This window comes from Pseudochaenichthys georgianus, chromosome 5 (assembly GCF_902827115.2).
Source record: "Pseudochaenichthys georgianus chromosome 5, fPseGeo1.2, whole genome shotgun sequence".
In the NCBI taxonomy this organism is placed as follows: Eukaryota; Metazoa; Chordata; class Actinopteri; order Perciformes; family Channichthyidae; genus Pseudochaenichthys; species Pseudochaenichthys georgianus.
Genome location: NC_047507.1, coordinates 12,033,170 through 12,054,951, shown reverse-complemented (window position 1 = coordinate 12,054,951; position 21,782 = coordinate 12,033,170). Strand labels below are relative to the sequence as shown.

Sequence of the window (21,782 nt, the reverse complement as noted above, 5' to 3'; positions counted from 1 at the left end):
CATACAAAACACTTCCAGATGTGGTTAAATGGTTTTGTATTCATGTCCAAACACCAATTGTTGTCAGGATGTAGCGATTATGGACATGATGCTAATAGTGTTTGTGTACATCTCTTCAGCCTTAGTAGCTTCTTCATCCGTGTCCCCGGCGTCTGCATGCCGTGGAATGTGTGCCTCCAGTGATGAATCTTTCACTCTTTTATAAATTCAACACCTTCCACTCCTCGCCTTCCTTCTGTCCCGTCTGCATGGATGTACCATTGGTGGACTGATGTCACCCTCCTACTCATTCCCTTCTCTCTTCTCCATGAAATTAACACACACAAGTTGAACATTGTTTGATATTGCGAAATGAGCTTCGGAGGCGCTTTTAGGATCAGTCTGCTGTGTTTTGACAGACCCAGTTTAGCTTCATGTGTCCATATTTTTGTGCTAAGCTAATCTAACAATTGTTCTATAGCTCTATATTTGTTCCCTACGCATATGACAGTGTTGACCGTTTACTTCTCAAACTGTTGAAAAGTCAATCTTATCATTGTTCTAATACACAATGGATGTGTACCACCTTAAGGCACACGGCGCAGAGAATGTGTATCAAAGCACACTACAGCTGTGCTTGTAGACACACTCCTGTTTGTTGCCAATTATACAAATGTAATGTTAGTGTATGACACATTGTCCCTAGACCGTGCATTAATAAGAGAGGCTCGGTGTAGGCAGCACTCGGAGCTAGGCGCATGAACATATTTACCCAACGCTGTCTTTCTCTCACACCCTTAACCAGGCACATACACTTATAGCACACAGCCTACACACACATTCTTAAACAGTCACAGAAACACACGCTTACTCTTTCCTTTCTCTCCCTGACACACACGCATGCATAAACACACACACACACACATCATGGTTGGAAGGCTTTTTTGCGATGAAGGTGTGAAGGCCTGGAGCCGTGACATTCTGGCACACTGTGTTTACCCTGGCTGGTACTCCGACACTGAGCAGAACACACACGCGCGCACGCACACACTCCACAGAAGGACATCCCACAGATTGTAGGCCAAGGCCGCTTGAGGGGCCTCGCTATGTGTGCACGGCTATACGTGTGTGTTTGTTCCTACTTTTTAAATGTGTGTGACTGTCACTGGTTCTTATCTGGACAAAGCACAACCAGCAGCAGAGGGCTGCAGGGGGCATGTGGGCGAGAGGTGTGGGGGGAGGGGGGGAGAGAGGGCGAGTGGTTGAATGATATCCACACTTTCCCTTTTCTTCAGCTTCCCTCTCTCCCTCCCGGTGTCTTTATCAGATAGAAAAACATGTCTTCTCACCTCATCATCCGTTTCTTTTTTCCTTCTCTTCCCACGTGGTGCCGTCACCCAAATGTCCCGGCAGGTCTGTCTCCTCTTTCTGCCCACCGTCACCATCTACACATTTTATTCTTGTCCATCTATCCTTTTTCCACCATCCTTTTCCTCCACTTATCTTACCTTTTCATGCATAGTCCATCAACATGCACAACGTACTTGTTTGCTCTTCCTCTCTATTTATTATACAATTTATGTTCTCCCTCCGCTTCATTGCACATGTAGCTTGTAGCTAGTGAGTCTGCCTAATATGAAGAGAGCACGTGCATACGCCATGTCTCATACAAAATAAACAATGCTAGGACGAGGGAACAAATACATTAGGAAATGGGTGGAGGTGAGATGCAATATCCCACATGCTGCTTTCCACAAACAATGCAGTTCTTCCCGGGCTTTATTTGTTTCAGGAGAACAAACCAAAGACAGGCAGAGATGCTGTAATTGAGACCAGATGTAAACAGAGAGAAGGGAAGAAAAAAAAGACACGGGCAGGGAGGCGAGCGGGAACCTTGGCAGTAACAAGCGGCAGATTACATCCAGTGACGCCATTTATTTTCCAAATGCATGGTTGAAGGGAAAGGGAGGGGCGAGTGAAATGGAGGGAACATGGAGAGGAAGTGGAGGCGACAGGGTGATATAGCCACATGTTTTCTTTGCTAGATGGATTTTAGTCGGGCCGTGATCGTCCAGTGTTTAACCCTTGGTTTGGTCGCACTGCTCCTCGAGGTTCTGACGCCCCCCCCCCCCCCCCCCCCTTCCAAGAATCAATTTCAGTCTCAGGGAAATCGGAGTGGGATGTGTCAGGTGTGTTGGCAAACTCTCTTTACATCTCTCTAATTTGTTGAGAACAATGGCTTGGATTGAGAAAGTGTTTTTTGAGTAGGGCTAATTTGATGCAGCCCCTCAGTCACGCTCTACTCCTGCGTGTGTTGTTCTTCCCACACGATCATCCTGTTCGTATCGGGGAGAGAGTAAAAAGGCAGGAGAGACTTGGAATGTGTCCCCTGTGTGCACTCGGAGGCTAACACACACGCATGGTCCATCACATGTGCATGCAGATGTTTCATCTCTCCTTCTCTCTGTTGCTATTTTTAGCCTTACAGTCCCACCGCTTATCTTGCTTTTTTCTTCCTCTCTTCCAGCTCTTCCCGATGTTTTTTTAGAAGCTTTCACAAAATGTCCCTCACTTACTGCCGAAGCGTCCTCGCATCAATCCCTCGGCAACAGAAGGCAGGGAGGGTGGCTGGGAGACACTGGAGAGAGCAGCCTGTCATACCCTAAGAAGTATGCTTAGTAGACAACTACACAAGGACGGCAGAGTTATATTTATGGAAGAGGGTGGAGTTTAGCAAATGCAGCTTTAAGAGTTATGCAGATTTGAAGGACGCTGTCTTGGTTTAATTGGTTTAAAAGTGTTAATCCTAATGTGACATTGAGAACAAGTGAAGCAGTTGGAAGACACTGGAAAAGCGCAAGTGTAAGGTGCAATATCGCTGCTAGGTTATTCTCTCCTTGATATCATCCTATGCCACCCGGCAAGGCCCATGGATGCAGCGAGTATCGTTGCCAACATGCTGGCTGCAGCGATGAATACAAGATCCGCCTCATGAAGGGCTGACGCAAAGCAAAGACAAATACACTGAAATAAGGTGACTTGATGCAAAGAGGTTTGCTGACCCTGCACGAGATTGTGTGTCAGTGGAAGATCTCAATGGTTTAATTATTGAGGCTGTATTAAATCTTCATTCCCTGAACCCTCACATTCAACCCAGCTGATGGTGAACACAGATGACTATTGCATGTTCGCCATCAAGCCCTCGTGTGTGTCAGCGAGAGGAAGCAATAGATGCAGAGTCACTGAGAGAAAAGGCAGTCGGAGAGCAAAGAATAACACTGCAAAGTGAGCTGATGGGAAAAACTAACTCAAAGATGCGGGCCGAGCAGAGAAAGAGAGAGAGAGAAAGAGTGTGATTGAGAAACAGTGACCGCCTGCTGGGATGGAGAGGCATACAGAAAGAGAGTGGGGGGGGAAGTACCTGTAGCGTGCTGCGATGGCCAATCTCACAAGAGCAGCTAACTGCCTCCGTCATGTTGGGCTTTTCACCGTGCTGTTTTAGCAAAGTGGCCTGCAGTGATTTTGATTCCATTCTCCATTTTGCTGACACAATTGCCCTCCCATGGTAACCCAAGATGGTCAGTGACATACAAGCTTTGGAGACATGCAGATGGACCATGGTGGCAGTGGAGCGCTGGATGTCAGTGTATTATTATACAGTCTGATTTAAGATTCTGAAAAAGTGATATTTCCCCCACCAACATTCATTCATTCCTGTTCTTATGTTTGCCTTTTTGCCTCCTAGTGGCGAGCAGCATTGTTGCCGCGGACGACACACTGATGCTTGGGCAGTCATTTTCATTTTCTCGTGATTTAAAAAAAGTAAAAAGGAGAAAATGGCTTGAATTGTGTGTTTTCTCCTACAAATAAGTCTGGCAGTAATATATTTATTCACTGATATGGCCACTCATTTTGACGACGGCTATTTTTGGCTGCCAATTCATACATGCAGCCTCTTAAAGAGATTGTGTGTGATGTGTGAATGTAGCATTATGTTCTCAGCGCAGTGGGATAGATTGTGCACAGGTCAGGGAGAAACTGAAACGTCTGTGCTATTCTGTTTGTTTTCTCAGTGGCAAAACTCAGTGTGTTTCTGGCCTCTTCATCTGGTTTCCATTCTTCTCAAATGGCGAGTTGGATAGCGGTCTGCACACAATTTAAATTGTAAACTCAGTAAACCTTTCCACTCTTTAATTACCAACCATTAAACACTGGGGGGACAATTAAAAGATAAATTGCGTATGTATCGATAAAGGGAGTTGATTTTTTTTTAAAGCTGAATGTTAGTTTCAAACCTTGATGTGCATGTCCAATTCCTTTTGATAAGAAAAATGTACTTTTAGTGTATCTCCGTGCCGCAGAAATGCATTCAGAAAAAAAGAGCCAATAGTCAGCAGCAGACCGGAGAGCGAATCTACTTCTGAAATCAAGGTTCGTCTTTGAAAAGCTGAAAAGCACAAGGTTTGATCGCTGCTGACATATCTGGGTTAGAATGATAACAGGGTGCCAGGAGTCCCCCCCTCCCCCTCCTCCTCACCCACTCTATGGAAATCCAGGAGGAGAAAAGACGTTCTAAAAGACAATATTCACAGAGTCCTGCTTCTTATTGTTTTATAGCATGCTGTGGCACGTCTATGTCGAGGGGATAGGGTGTAGGTTTGGCAGCTTGCTTGTAAGTCAAGGATAAGGGATTAGGAGATGAAATCAGCATGTATGTGCCTGGGTGGTACATCAAAGCACAGAGGCTGAGTGTGTGCATGTAGGTAATTTATAAGAAGAACATACGGTAGATTCGGTTGAGCTCTGTGAGGCTTTCATAATCCGCACTGAATAACTTTCATGTCACACATTCCCCTGCATCTCTATTCAATGCAATCTCTCCTTTCTGTGCTTCCTCATTCCTATGCACTCGCTCACTTTTCTCATTTCCTCCTCATCTCTTTCTCTCTTCATCTCTTCCTCCCTGCATCACCATTCTGCTTGGAAACGAAGGACGTGGGCGGACAATCTCACAGTCCCTTTCAAGGTTCAAAGTCCCTTTTCTTCCCTCGCTCCTGCACTGTTCTACATGTTGCTGCCTTATTAAGTTGTTCCACTCTCACTCTCTCTCTCCCCCAGCCCCCCCCCCCCCCCCCCACACCCCACACCCCCTACAGAAAGTGTCTGGTTGGCCACAGAACATATTTTTGGTTTCTGCCAGCTAATGAGCCTGCCTTACATTTGCGGGCACACACTCTTTGGTCACACATGTACATGCCTCCATGTATGCAACACATCCTTATTATATTATATTATATTAAGATTTGTTAATCATATAGAGATGTATGCTATATATCTTGTGGATGTTAACCTACATTTTAAATAGACACACCTACACACACCTACACACACACTGGTACGAGTCCTAATGAGATACATACACACACACACACACACACACACACATATGTAGTACAAAGACACACGCCCACGCACATACTTACTGCACAAACACGTGGCTGCAGGCCAGCTGGTACATGGCAGAGGAGCTTATGTGATCCTAGCTTTGACATTATAATGCAAGACATGCCATGACCTTACAGTATATTACCCTTCTCGTATTAATTAAGGAATGATTTGGAAGCAGTCGTCCATATGGTTTAAAATGTAAGAACAATGGAAATATACATATTGTGTAATTCTATACAATATATGCTTCTTTCTCAAAAGATTACTCTCATCCACCAATCATATGCGTTGTTAAAATAATCGCACGGATAACAAAAAAAAGGAAAATACATAAGCTAAAATACAGGTCATGTTCGTGAACTTGGCATAAACACATTTGCATTTATCTTTGAAGTATTTTACAATAGACTGTGTGCCAGCCAGATAAACACCAGACCACCGATGTGTGGGAACTTCTTTGTTTGTCAAATATTTAGTAGCATTTGAACTTTTTTTCAATTATTTCCCCACACTGTTTGTACTATTCTCACCACACTGTTAGACTTTAGTTTTTCTTCCCGCTTTCTTCTCTGTAGTTCGTGACTATTTACAATTGATATCCATAAGGACAAACTAATGGCTCGTAGAAGAAGAAAAACCTCCTCCTTTGGTTTGCGTGTTTGTTTTATCAAGACTAGAAAGAAGCACAATTCTGCTGCAAGAAGAGTTTGAGTGATTGAATTTTAAATGAAATCATATTGGTTGCCTATAAGGGTATCTGAGTTCACTAAAAGGCATTACATAGGGCAGAGGCCTCATTCCCATTGGATTTTTAAACGGCTAAAACGAATGACACACCACACCATGTGTGTTGCTTTGGATAAAAGGATCCACCCAGTGCCATATATTGTAATATAATATTAATGTGGATTGTAACGGTTTACCTTTAGTTCAAGGTTACAGGCGGCTCTTTGGTTTCCGACATATGTCACATGGCCTGAAAGGGGGGGGGGGGGGGGGACATGTCGACAGGCGGTGGGGGAACATTCAAAACGCTTCATATACCCCCTTGTCAGGAGCCTATGAAATACACACACACACACACACACACTGACTGTCCCTCTTATGTGTACCAGTGTGCCCCCCCCCCCCCCCCCCCGCTCCTCTGTGGCCACCCATGCCATCTCATCTCTCCCGTGGGCTCCCCATATCGCTTTACTTCATTATTTAGCGTGTTATTTTTTCTCCTCCCTGATCTATAGTCCCCACATCACAGAGGCAGCTAATTAATTATGGATGGAATTGAAGGGGGGGGGGGGGTGTTCGAGGGAGATTGGGGGTTTAAAAAAAACGACCAGACACCCGCCTCATTACATATGCGCAGTGTTTTTGGAGCTTTATTAATTTATATCTTGTCAGGCTACACCAAAGCCTTCAGAACTCTTTTGGCTTTTTAATACATTTATTTATTTATATATCATCCCGCTATCGCTGTTGTCTTCCTCCTCCCAGCCCTCGCTCTCCCCCGCCCAACTCAATCTACAGTAGGTCTTGATTCTAATCTCTCACCTTCTACATGTCTACACACACACACACACACACACACACACACACACACGCACACCAACCTTCTGACTGTCTCATTATCAGTGCTTGGCGAATGTTAAAAGCCAAAAGTGCTGTACATATAATAAAAATAGCCTACAGTAGAGACACTTTACAGCAAATACAACAACACAGATTGTTCAGAATATCCTTAGACCCTCACATCGTACACGGAAAAACTTCCAGAGAAAACCCACAGTTTAAGGGGAACAAATGTGAGAACCCTCAGGGAGAGCAACAGAGGAGGGATCCCTCTCCCAGGACGGACAGACGTGCAATAGATGCCGTGTGGAAATCGAAGAGATAATACATTTTACAGCATATAGACCGAATGTATGTGTCTGTAATAAGAAGATGAATCCACGAGGATGTCAGCTACAATCCTGTGGAAGCCATCGGGGAAGCAGCATGACGAGACCCAAGGCAGGACCGCACTTGTGAGAAGAAATTATCTTATCCGCCCGCTTGTATTATAAATTTGTTTCCTATAATTTTTTCCCATTTGCCGTGGGATGAGGTGGTGCGGTAGCGGTACACATCAGCGTGCATTGAAAATGAAAGGAGAAATATTTCAGAACGGGCTTGACCTAAAATGACAGCTGCTCTGCTTTGAGAAATCTCATGGCAACGTTCAATCACAACTGGCATCTGGGTGTTGGCAGTGAAATGTCACAAAATATAGGTCAAGCATTGTACCAATACTTTTGTTAGGAATAATGTTTTTCAGCTCTAGATAATATTTTATCTTATTTTGTATTCAGAACATTTTGGTTAAAATATACATCTTAATTGTATTCTACATTATTATAAATGCCTTAACTGTTAACAAATGGGAACAGCGGAACCAGCCTTAGGCAGCAAAGCTAACAGCGGCCTTTAAGGGAAAACAGAGAGAGGTACGGAAATCCCTCTGGGTATTTGGCTTCGAGCAGAGGTTGGAGACTTGGGCTTCTGCCATTAAAAACACACAATTGGTTACATATAGACTCATTCACATACTCAAAGACACAGACACAAACACTCACTTTTACAGTCCAATCTAATCAGGGTGTAAGAGCTCAGAAACAAAGAATTTAATATTTGGCAAAAGCAGCTTCTTTCTGCAACAGTATTCTGTTGGTGTTAAACATGAAGATGTCAGAATTCAAACATGTTCAGTGATCGATATCTCAAAACAGAGCAGATGTTTTCTTGCCGTGTTCTGGTGCGGGGAAACCATCTGTGGCGTGCATTCCTTCACGCTTCATTTCCACCTCGCACACATGTAACTTTACGATAAAAGGATCTGTGTGGTTACAGTAGACAAAGTGAACCATATAATGAAGCCGGCTGTTGCTCTGTGCAGAAAAGATGTGCTCTGTTGCATCGTGTGTAGATAAAAGTGTAAATCACATTGTATCGTCGAACCTAAGCATCACATACACACAAATAAAAAGACACGTATTTTTCTTTACACACACATCATACACACTCCTCTCTAAGAATCCCCTCATGGTCCTCCTGAAGTGTCACATCTGGCCCAGAAAAACCACAGCATCCGTCTTCACAGATGAATTGAAAGCTGAGAAGTCAGGGGGAACAAATAGAAAAAGGGTCTCTTCCAGCTTCAAACGAATCCCCCCGGTGAAATATTGTTTCAATGTACGCTGTACTTTGTAGCCCTAATGCCGGCTTTGAACTGTTTTGGCACCTGTCACAAATACTGATGAAATAGTTTCCCTCTCCAGAGCGCCATTTCCTTTATCTTTCTCGCATTTCCTCAAAATCCTCTTCTTCCTCCATCTCTTTCCCAGAAGCCCTTTCCGCTCTGTCTGGTACGCAGTGTGATCTCGTATTTGGAGCTTCGTACGGTTGCACTTCTGAACTTTTGCAACATTTCCTCTATGAACTATCCAAACTTTAATTCACTTGCTTCTGGCTTTTGGCGTCATTATAGTCAGACTTTAAATTCTTTAATGTAAAGTTCGGATTCAATGTAGGACGAGGCAGGGTTACTTTTTTAACACGTTTCTTATATACTTCCTAGACGATCTGTTTTCTGCTTCATGGTATGGCAACCTCAAAGGACTTGAACCAACGTATACCATATGTGCATCCACCTTAAGATGACAATAGGACTGCATGAAGTAAAGGGAGACTGACAAAGGAAGCAACAATCAGACAGCTGAGTCAACACAAAGTCAATATGCAGATGAATTGAATAAAACCGCTTTGCCAATGGCTACGCTAACTTCTGACACACTGGCATCTACAAGTTAGCTTAAGCAGCCCAATGCTGAAACCTTACTGTTTTTACTCATGGAACCTTTGACGATGCAAGCCTACAGCTCTTTTTTTTCACTGAGGACGGACTTCAAAAACTACAAGTGAAAATCAATCTCCACTTTATTCACAGTCTCTTTCTCTCTCTACATCGCCGGTCCACTCCATCAGTTTTCAAGCGTCGTCTGAGGCTCCAGGCTGTTAATTATATAGGATGTTGTCAGGGGCTTTGGGTATGTTTTTGACTGTAGGACGGATGTAGTTGATGTGTAAAGAGACAGAAAAGGTGCTGAGGGATCCAGGCCATCTTCTTAAATGTCTTTCTTCATACTTGGTTGTTCTATTTCTCCGTCTTTTGTACTTTCTTTAAACCTTTCCTTTTTATTTTGACTTTCCTACAGCCATCTGACATCCCTCTGTTTCTCTTTTTCTCTGTTCTGAATTAAATTGGCCTTCTCTGGTTTTCCTTTCTTTAAAAATCCTTTTCACATCCGTTCTCTCAGTCTACTCCCTTCATTTCCTCCTCTCTCCAACTATCCCTTATTTCCCCCTCCTTCCTCTCTACATACTCCACCTCCCTCCATTATATTGAACAGCCCCCGCACCCACCTTTCTCCTAGTTGATTATACATCAGGTCTTCTGTAGCCCGCTTCTTCCTCCTTTAGTATTCCCCTTTCTCATTATGTCGTATGCATGTGTTTGTGTGTGATCAGACACACAAGGCCAAGGCTAAGCAGCCTAATGAACAAACTCCGGCATTGTGTTCGGGCCCCGGGGACGCGCTGTAGCTTCTAATGTACAACAGCTCAGAGGGGAAAGAAAAACGCACTGACAGGGAGCCAGCTATCTGCTTAGAGGAAAATGTCCAACAATAAGCCAAGCAGAGGGTGTGCAGGGAATATTGGACAAGAATCTGGTCGATGTTTCCTTATCCCAAGCGTTTCTGACTTGTCAACCTTGTCGTCCTATCCTGCGAATGGATGGGACAACACTGTCAATATCAGGCTCTTCTTCAGTCTTAATATGTTACATTCGTTTAAGTATGGTTTCAAAGGGGATATAATTGCTTTTTCAGTGCTTGTGCACATGTATTTGGTTTCTGGAGTGCCTACTAACCCACAAACTGAAATAAAACATCATAATGAGATGTTTGTGAGCTGCTTTGGTCCGGAAACATGGGAATTAACCAGCCATTCAGGTTTGGCTCCTTTCTATGTCACTTCGCCCCAACTCAGTATGTCCACACATGGCTTGAGAGCTATCTTTGCAAAGGTGCACTATATTTTTCCTGCAAGGCAATCAAAGCAGACTGTACTTTTTTAGGTGCGGGGCTCTGAAAACACGTTTTTTTTTTTAAGCATTCAAGCTTGACTAAATATGTTCTATTAGGAAACCCAAAATGCAAGTCTGATCCTCAAAATGAACCAAATATGTCCCATTTGAAGACTGCTAAAATGTGTATTTTGGATAAAAGAATCGGTCCGAATCATGTCAACATTCAAGGCCCTTTTCCTAGGACTACATGAAAGGAAGTTGGCATGCTCTGCCTGCCACGTGTCTCTTATTATACGAATCCCTTAACGGTGTCTCTAGGTTGTAAAATATGTGATTTGTCAGCAGCGATCTGGTTTGTTATCCTTTTGGCTCCAACAGTACGTCACAGGGTGGGTGTAGGTCCACCCAAGCTTTAACTCATATTGTATAAGAACTGTCACCCGCCCTCCTGCTCTTTTTCCATCTCTCTTTTTCTCCCTCCTTCTCAGTGTTAACGAGATCTACATCGCTGCCAAATCATGGCATGAACACACTGTAATGACTTCATTTCTTCCAGCACATGAACACATGCATATAAGAAACGTTATATACTGAGTGGACTGCCCTGTCTCATTCTGCCCCACTAAAGTTGAACGTGTGCAAGCATAGAGGCACATTAACCCAACTGTATATACATAAACGTATTTTTCCATATGTCTCTATGCAAGGACTCGCACAGTCCAGTGGTGTGAGCCGGTGGATGGGCTGAGTCCAGATGATCCAAGCAAGAATCTTAACAGCTCTGGACAATATCACTGATGCGCACCATGAGCTCATTACTCCCCTCCACACATAATTAATACCAGCCCATCTTCCTGCCATAACAATGCAGCACTGTTATGATGCAAATAGTTTTATAGGGTAGATAATCTTTGTTTGAAAAGCTCTGTTGCTTGTGTGTTGTCGTACAGAATTGCTATCTGGTGCAAGGCCAGTGGGAGCATTGCACAAGCCCGTAAAACATGTGCGTCGCAGCTCTTTAGGCTGACTCTTTTGTGGCAAATCTGGCCTGAAGTCAAATATGTAACCCACGGATTGCGCGCCTTGTTTTTTACAACAACTGATTTATTTCATCAAGCCCCTGTCTAATCTTACTCGCCTTGTTTGCTTGCTTTTCTGACTGTATTGGACAATCTCTTACTAACATAACTGATTCCTGAGAGAAAGAAAAACACTAAAGCATCTTCTTATTTCTGTTGTTTCTGCAGGACTGCCCTCAGATCCTTCCCTCAACGCAGATCTACATCCCTGTGGGGGTGACCAAGCCCATCACGTTAGCCGCCAAGAACCTGCCCCAGCCCCAGTCGGGACAGAGGAACTACGAGTGTGTCTTCCACATCCAGGGGGTGATGCACAGTGTGCCCGCCCTGCGCTTCAACAGCACCTCCATCCAGTGCCAGAAAACAGCGGTGAGTAAGGAAGGAAGGAAGGAAGATAGGAAACATGGGTAATCTGGTTGTGTGAATGGATGCCATTAAAGCCCTGGCAATGGTAGTGAACACAGCATGGGATGGTGGTCGTGTCATTATAGGAACAAAAGAGGGAAGCCAAAATGGATGGTGTTGTTTACGAAGATAATTTGGTTGCTGCTGATGGATTCCGGGAGAGAAAGGCACACAGTTGGATAAGGATATTTTTGATGGATGCCATTTTGTTTTGCACACTGTTAAAATAAAAGCAGATGTCATTCATGGTTTTGACGGGAGATATTGGCGACAAGACTAGATCCGGAGTGAGACTCTGAAATGTGTACAAGCTAAAAGCGTTTAGCACTATTACTCTTCACCTAATCAATTCAACTACGTAACTAAATCCTGATCGCAGTAAGGACATTGACTCGGTCAGAGTTTAAGTAATGGCCTCCTACGTCTAATGACCACTTTGGATACTAACATGCTCATTGTACTGATAGATCGCCCTGCGCCACTTGGACCCTGGCTTGGTCTCAATCTAGATAAATGACCCACTGCTGATCTTCCCTAGTTGAACGGATAGTTGGCAAATAGATATTGACGGCAACTTCACAGAGACATAATTTGAATCGAGGCACACTTAAGATAAGCCTATATTGTGGGGAGATGTTTCCATTTGGTCTGTATGCATTGGTTCAAATCATGACAGATAATTACTGTTCAGACAATGCATCATTTAAATCATTTATATCGAGTGTGAAGCTGCAGTGGTCAGCCATCAAAGAGTTGCTCTGAGCTTCTATCATTTTAATGTGTTTGCGGCTGTGGCTGGTAGGGATTGGTGAGCTGGATTAAAGTGTTCTCGAGGACGTTTTTTCACAAGTTTTTTAATAGGATTTTGGAGTGTGTGTGTGTGTAGAGGATTTACAGGTATGCAGGTCCATGCCTGTTCTGTGTGTTGAAATATGGTGGTGTATATGTGTGTGTGTGGTTTTGAGACTTCAAACTCGCGTGACCGATAAGAGGTAGCTCGAGTTGCGCTTCACTGAGGCTGAAAATGTGAAGAGGAAGTCTGTCTCTGAACTTAGTTGGGAGCAGATTGATCATGTTTACACCTCCACTCTATACCTCTTCCTCTCCTTTCCTCTCTCTGCCTCTAGAGCTCATCTTTCTCTCTGCCCCCCCCCCCTCTGTCTGTCGTGTCATACTTTCTTCTTCTGCTATTCCCTCCTTTTAGTGTATGGGAGATACACTAATTTCTCCTGCTTGCCTCTTCCCTGTCCATTTTTTCCACATATAATGCAATGTACCAAAGCTGACATGAGATGAGCACGGCTGCTGTTCATTTTTGCTTTAGTTCAGGGTGTTGACGGATTAAAATAAAGCAGAAACATCTACAATTCTAATAAGCTGTAGCACACACACTCTCTATATGGTACATCATGTCAAAACAGCCACACGTGTATGTAGTCATATAGATATTTGCAGACACCATTATTTACCAGTCTCTGTTTAGCTGTATAGCCGAGTAGCTGCTGTGACAGCTAGCGCAGCATTTGATTCTGTCCGTATCGACTGGCTATCTTCGGGTGCTGGCACGCGCTAGCAAGTTGTTTGTGAGGCAGGGCTAATTAGCTAGCGATAGGGTTGTCTCTCCGCAGAGATGTCTGTTTATTGACTGTTTATTGTAGCTGCAAGACCAACCCCAGCCAAAAAGCTGAATTTCTCCATTTGATGTCCACAAAGCAGACATGCTAGCAGCAATTAGCCTGGGGCTGTCAGTGCTTAGCCCTTGTTAGAAATTAGCCATGCCAATTTGACAGCGCGCTCAGATATCGATGCAGGCGTGCAAAGAGCATACATGAGGCAGTAGTTAGATTCAGTAGATAAAAAAGGTACCAGCTGCATGAACTTGCCATTAAGGCACCATTCATCCAGCCTAAGCTTATGAGTGTAATTATGTGTCATGAATTATTAGGATGTGACTCCTATTATAGATCTGAAAGCAATATTTCAAAAGAATGAGGCTCTTAAATATTAGTTTATCCATTTATAGACCTTCATATCTATACTTTCCATGCGCTCTGCTCCATGTTTGTTCCTTCTTTGACAGTGTTCAGCACCAACTCGATGAATCATGTATGACTCTGCAGTAGAAATAGACTTCATCTGTTATGCTGCGTACACACTGCTACCTCGGTTTGTAGGCACACAGCTACAGGGATGGTGGTTAATCAGTGTCTGTGCGTGTGTGCACATGCGAATCCCTCGATGTGCCGTAGGCTATGGATCCCAGGATAGCTGTGCATGTGTTTGTTGGGCTGTGCAGTTTCATTATACCACTGCATGAACACTGTTGAGGAGGTGGTGGCCAATCAATGTGATAAAGACAGGGTGGCTAATCCACAGTTTAGCCCCGTGTTTGAGATACACACACGTGTTTAGCACTGTGTCAAACTGACATACACTCACTCGCTTGTTACAGGAAAGACGAGGACAAGGGCAGAGACAAAGAGCATTGAAGATAATTTATATGAAGTAATAACGAAGAAAGAAAGACGGGAAAGAAAACCTTGAGGTGGAGAGGACATAGAAAAGGATAGAGGCAGAGGAATAAAGGAAAGAAAGATAGGTAAACAACCACAGGAAGAGACGCAATACTATAAAGTGTTAACGGCAAGAAATGGAGATGAGAGCAGGCCAGATGGACTTGGGAAAATGGAATGTAGGTGCGATGAATGGAGAAAAGTGAAAAGGAGAGTGATATTGGAGCGAACGGAGGGGGGGAAGAAAGGATGAGAGCATTAAGGGAGAGAATCAGCTCAAAAGTCTCCCCTGAGGCCTCAACCACTTCTCCTCTCTTTCATACAATATCATCACACTTTCTAAAAGAAGATGACTATCCACAGGACATTCAGCAGATCCAACGTCGGATCATGTTTAAACTTTCCCGTTCTTTATTCCATCCAGTGACCGTAAAAACTCAATATTCTTACATAGTATCGCCTAACAGGAGGCTGTCAATACGCTACTGTATATGTGACACACATGATATGAGGTAACATGTAACATCAGCTCCATACTAACCTTGTTTGGTATTGACTTTCCATATATGCTTATGGGGGGGAGGATATTGATGCTAAAGTATTTCTGTATAAGGTTACTGTACATACTAACTGATCCCAAAGGGGAAAGAGGAAGCGTATCACAAGACATGAGAAAGAATACACTATTAAGGAAAGGATGATTTTTCTCCAAGCGGAGACATGAAACAAATAGGCTCCACAAACTAATATCCAATGTGTGGAGACTTTGAAGAATCATGCATTTTAGGGGTGAGGCTTTTTAATTGGCTATGATATAGCGGTTTTGAACTTTCACAAAGTTTATATGGTGAAAAATATGGTTTGCTCACACACTTTCCCTTTCTCACTCCCAAAGGTGGTTCCTGAGCCAAACATAATTCAACACATTTGCAACCTGTGAAAGTTGATGAAGCGGCAGATTGTCCAATGTCCTATAGCAAGTTATTTGGAGAAGAGAAGCTGATCATTTAAAAAAAAAAAATAAAAAAAAAAGAGACCTCTCCATATGTTTTAGTGCCAAACAAGCCCACATTACCACTGACACATACGGAGCCATCCGCCAGGCCTTATGGTAGCAGTTAACTCCGGTCAGCAGCAACCAAAACAACAAGCTGCTGTCTGCGTTGGTCCTTTCCGCTTTTCTGACCTGAGTAGGGCAGCTTCCTGGTGGGTGTGGGCCAATCAGAGGCTGAGGTGAGAGTGCAAAGGCCAAGAAGATGCGGAGCTGTGGGCTGGGAAGTTGAGCTCAGAGCGCCGGGGTGGCCATGGGAGTAAACAAACACATGTACACACACAATGCCTGCACACACACACACACACACACACACACACACACACGGCCACACTCTGAGGTCAGGGAGGCTGACGGAGCGCAGCTGGGCGTCGTGTGAAGGCCGAGGTTGAAAGAAGAGAATTGATGCTGTTTGAGACTCTTTCTTTCTGTTCCTTTATCCCTCCCTGTTCCTATAGCATGTTGCACTTTGGTGTCTCCATTGTCCTCCTCTCCTCTTTATCCCTCTTTCTTGTTCCGTCCCTGGAGGGCAGGAATGAGAGGACAGATAATATCTGCACGGGCCTTACACCATTACCTTCCGTCTGATAAAGTGCTCGGCCACTCCATCACCCTCTTTCTCTCACTCCTGCACCGCGGAGAATAGAAAAGCAGACACAGACGCAGGAGGAGAAAATCTAGTTTGGGATACGGTGTGTGTGTGTGTGTGTGTGTGTGTTATCCTTCTGTGTGCGGGAAGAGCAGCTGTTTGTTAAAGGAGGAATGGGAAGTATCAGGGGTCCTGATGGCATCCAATTAAGGCAGATAAAATGATGATGAATTGCAGGCGGACAACACACACACACAGACACACACATACACACACACACACACACACACACACACACACACACACACACAGGAAGACAGCAGAAGGGGATACAGATTTGGAGGAGAAACAGAGAACAGGATAAGGAAGGAAAGTATAAGAAAGGCAAGGAAGTTTGGAGAAAAGACGGGGGGGGGGGGTGGTGTGTGTGTGTGTGCAGTGCAGATTCAAAACTTCTCTGACTCTTCTAAAGACTTTCTAGAGTTTATGGGGTTCGTTAAAGATGTAACTGACTGTAAAAACGTAAACATGTAAATTATACAGAAAGAGAATTGTCATTTTGAATACACACTCTTACATTCACACATGCACATAGTTCCAACGGTGGCAGAGACAAGGCTAACGAGGGCCTCGGCGCTGGCCAGTGGAGGGGAGGCGCAGCGGAGCATGGTACAGCCCGGTCTGGCATGGCACGGCACAGCTTAATGAGATATAAACACTGGACCTGCCACCGCAGTCCGCCACAGCACACACTGACACTGTTTTAATTGGCTTGCTGTGTGTGTGTGTGTGTGTGTGTGTGTGTGTGTGTGTGTGTGTGTGTGTGTGTGTGTGTGTGTGTGTGTGTGTGTGTGTGTGTGTGTGTGTGTGTGTGTGTGTGTGTGTGTGTGTGTGTGTGTGTGTGTGTGTGTGTGTGTGTGTGTGTGTGTGTGTGTGTGTGTGTGTGTGTGTGTGTGTGTGTGTGTGTGTGTGGTGTGTGTGTGTGTGTGTGTGTGTGTGTGTGTGTGTGTGTGTGTGTGTGTGTGTGTGTGTGTGTGTGTGTGTGTGTGTTAAAATGCATGGGACTTTCCTTTAAAGTGCTGCTGATTGAGGATCGTTTGTTTTTCCATGCCTTCGGTCCCAGATCATGGAACACCTCATACCGGACTGACCTCATTTAGATTAAGATTACAGGCACTACTTTGCTTTTATGATTGCCTTATGAGAAATTGTGATTTCCTTTGTGTTTTGTGCATACTCAAATAAATGTACACATTTACTCGACAGTCTGTTCCCGTTTACACTGAACGCTCTTCTATCCATAGTCCTATGAGGCCGCTAATTAGTCAGGAGGAAGTAAGAGAAGGCTCTTCCCTGTCCTCATGTTCCTCCCATGCATTGCTTCGTTCTCCACCATCAGCCCCTCCGTCTCTCCCAGTTATTACCTGTCTCCATCTTTACCTCCTCCACCACCTCCTTCCTCTTCATCTCCGTCCCGCCATTGGCTCGCTGCCTCTCCTCCCCTCTGACAGGTGAAGAGCCCTACTCCCACGCTCCTGTCCTGGATAAATAAGAATTAATTGCTGCTCAGCTATCAGCATATGCCAGCTTCTCCACCTGACTTTCGTCATTTATTTCTCATCTGTGTCTCCCTCCTTGTATCCACGCAATCTGTAACCTTTACGCTAAATCTTCCCTCTCTTAAAACAGTGCTCCACCCTTCAAAGTGTGTGTGATGGATTGATGAGAGGGGCAAGCTTCAAAAGTGATTGTTAAACAAGAGTCTCTTTTGCTATTAACCTGATGAGAAATAAGAAGCTGTTCGAAGCAGAGGAAAGACCTGTGTTGGCCCATTAGCCCCAGTCTGTTAGCATGATAACCTGCTGTACATGTCTAGTGTGCTACCACAGAGTTGATTCATATCCTCAATGATTTATGATATATAATATTCCATAAGAGCCCTAACAATTGGTGTTGTAGTAATTGGATGAAAGAATTATGTTTTATTGGTTTATTTATTGCCCGTAACAAATTGATGTGTAAAGACTGAAACATTGATCTGCAGTAACAGTAGCTTTATGAAAAGCAAATTCAGTTTAGCAAAGACTTAAATAAAGGTGCTAGAAGTCAGCGTAAATAGTACTACTGGTATCCCTTTTTCATATGACTTCAACTTGACAGAAACTTAATAAAGGATATTAATCGGGGAGTAATACAAATAATTGTGATGGAAAGATCTTTCGACAATAGTCCGGCACACAAAATGTGATGTTTAATACATTTTAGTAGTGGCAAAATATCTTTGTTTGTAATACTGGCTTCTGTCGCATAAGCAGCAAGAGCCACTGTTGCCAGTAGTGACGGCAGATACAAAAACCTCCCAAAGGACCCAAGCCTGGGGAAAGTGTGCACATTTTTTTAATCTAATTTTTCATTAGTAGCTTAATCAGTGACAATCCTTTTATTAAACCACTTGTTTAAAAGTGCTTCTTAGAGCAGGCCACTACGATTGTTGCAGATTTGCAGTTATGTGTAAGTTAATAGATGTAGGTCCTCTGGGGCTTGCAACAAAAAGCAGTTGTGTGACAGAACGGTTGAATTTGTGAGGGGAAAACGGCCACCAGAAGAATGGCATGAGTTGACGGATGGGAAAAAGGGCGAGGATATTAAAAAATATTGACGTTTCTGCAAACGACCAAAAATCAAGCTATTGTCCAGGGAGAAGTCTAGTAAGCTTACACTAGCTTAATGCGTGGGCTGGAAAAACAGGAAACACTGGCGATGGCAGCATTATTTTTTTCCTCAAGCCAGCAGTTTCCCCACTCTCTCTTCTTTCCATCAATGAAGAAAGATGTGTGCGAGCGGATATGCACGCACGCACGCCACGCATGTGTGTGTGTGTGTGTGTGTGTGTGCGTCCAAGAGATAAGCTGGGTAACTGGGTCCGGCCATATCCTCCAATCCTGTTAGCAATAGCGATTAGCACTGGCTAACAGGCCCCTATTATGAGCGGCGGCTGATTCCACGCCGCCTGACCCCACACATACCGTAAATACGCACATACACACTCACTAAGCTATAGGAAGGATTACCACTTGATCCTTGATTAGGAAGCCGTATCTGCCTGGAAGTTGTGTGTTAAAGGGAACTGTTGTGTATCTATACATGTACACACACTGTTTGCTGTAGATTGGCTAAACACATTTAATATGGGCCATCATTCACTCTTGTCCACTTTTGCACCATTCCAATGTGACTTTTGTGATTTTAAATCTGGAATTCTCTAGATCGATATTTGTGTTTTGTCAGGTGACTATTTCCGACAACTGGCATTGTAACCTTGAGAAAGCTTTATGGAGAAAGGAACGAGGAAGAGGGTAACTTATCCTGTCCCAGGTATGGGCTTGCCCTGGGCTGTTCTCGTATTTTTAGCTGTCCAGCTTGCACACTCTTTCAAAATGACTAATTATCAGGCCATGACCCTCACAGAAGGTACTCGATGTTACTCCACACATGCGTTCCTTCACCCCTCCCTCTCCATCCATCTATCCCGACCTCCTTTTCTTCAGCTTTCAGAGACAACGGTCTGGCCAGCTGGCATCTGTAGTTTTAACTCTCAATTTTTTGTTTAACTTTACATATATGTCTCTTTCTCTCTTTTTGTAATAATTTTTTGAAACCAAATAAGAATGCTTATCACTAGCAAACCTTACTTTTGTCTTTCCTCTTCAATCTCTTTAATGCCTTGCACGTTCCCTTGGAGTCAAAGGCTGTAGACAAAGAGCGTTACCATCATTGGATACAATTTGAAATATTGGGATTACATGGCTGAATATAAAACATCGTGATTTGTGTGGCTCTATTCATGTTTTCTCCTTCCTTTACACATGCAAATTGTGACCTTTTAGGGAGTAACCTGCTTAATGTTGGCATTTTCATATTGGAATCTGCTGTGCAGTTAATAAACCATGTAAGCCGGTGCATGTGTGTATTCCCTGAACTGCGCAATGTGCAACAATGCTGGTTCAGTATGAAAGTTTAATAAGCCTTTGGTGCAAGGAGACAAGAGGAGCTTTGGATCATCACCTAACCTTTCCTTTGGCTCAGTCCTCACCCTGTACTGCCCATTAAACACACACACGCCTCTCCCTAACTAAATATTCATGTTGTTGTTGAGTGAAGGAGGTACATACCCAAGCAGATCCCAGACCCCCCTCTCCACCTACACCCCCTTTGAGGATGGATGTGCAAACAAAGAAACATACCTGTAACATGCATTTTTTTTTTTTTAAAGACAGAGGGCAGGCAGTGTTGTTTTAGCTGTCGGCACCTCCAAACCTCCAGCGGACGTGTGGTGCAGAACGTGTCAGGGTGTAAAGCAGGGGTTAAGAGGTCCTCACACATCCATCATCTATTTCTCTATCAGTGGAATTGGCCCCTCATGTAATCCAGAGGGGGATCAAGCCAATGTTATGATTGGTTGGTCATCACAGAAGCTGGGATAGAAGTGGAAGAAAGCTTGACCCCGTGTCTTTTGCTGTAGCCGGTGTTAGGTCCTGAGAGGATATAACGGAGCACCAAGGAAAGTTACAATTGCTGAGAAAGAGTGATGGATACAATAGAAAAGCACATATTTGGCTGTGTATTAGATACAGAAAATCCACATTAAGCTCCTGCTGTCTGACATAATAGATATCTTTTAAATGATGAATAGACTTTCCCTCTGTTTCTGGGATCTGAAAATGGGGAGTTTGAGTCGAGATGATTGGAAGTTAGTCAGCTTCTTGAAAAAACAACAAACCTATTCAATGCTGTCCCTGCACACACTTAAAAAAACAAATGTTTTGCCAAATAGCCAAACCTTACCAAAACCATTCCACCTGAGGAACGTTCCGCTCTGGTTTCAGCTGAGAATGTCCAACCTTGTCTGAGCTGGCATAGCTTGGATTCTGTCGTTCTGGCCAACTCAAACAAACTGCCTTTTTACTTAACGAGCAGTCACTGGATTCAATGTTCATGCAAAAGATATCATGATGAACCTTCATTTCTGCTGCTACTGCTGCTGTTTGGGCTTTTGACTACTTCAACTGTAAGCCACTGTGCATGTTCTGTGTATGAATTTGATCTAAGAGCAAAGCAAGCGTAGTTTCTACTTTCAAACGCCTTCATTGGCTTAAACGATAGTCAAATGTAAATCTTCCCGTAGCTTGATAACGCCCATCTTTGTATTGCTGTCTCTCAGTGTCTTGCCTACCTTACCATCTTTATTCCCCCTGCCTCTCTGGCCTTTCAGTCTCTGTTCTATCCTATCCGTCTCATCTGTTTTTTCTAATCTCACTCTCCCTCTTTATCACTTTCTTGCTTCTTTTCCTTTTCTCTCTCTACTTACACATGTTCCCAGTGCAGTGTCCCTGTGTGGATCCTCTTCCTTTCCTTCTCCCTCATTGTCTCGCGTGCATATACAGTACACCCTTAGACACGCTCACATGTTCTCTCCATCTCCACCCGGTGAGGAAATGCTCTTGTTCCCAGGCAGACTGGGTGGTCTCATGGGGAAGAAGGACAGATTGAAGAAGTTCATAAGCTCGGACTTCAGTGGAGAGAAATAATAGCTGAC

General features: G+C 43.9%; 1 protein-coding gene across 2 annotated transcripts in view; it reads left to right on the top strand.

Moving 5' to 3' along the window:
• LOC117446307 (plexin-A1-like) overlaps positions 1–21,782 on the top strand; it is a 190,996-nt gene that overhangs the window by 122,917 nt on the left and 46,297 nt on the right. For both annotated transcript variants that reach the window (XM_034082457.1, XM_034082456.1), the window contains exon 10: positions 11,797–11,997. In XM_034082457.1, the coding sequence (XP_033938348.1) occupies positions 11,797–11,997 (201 nt within the window). The remainder of the gene's footprint in view (positions 1–11,796; positions 11,998–21,782) is intronic.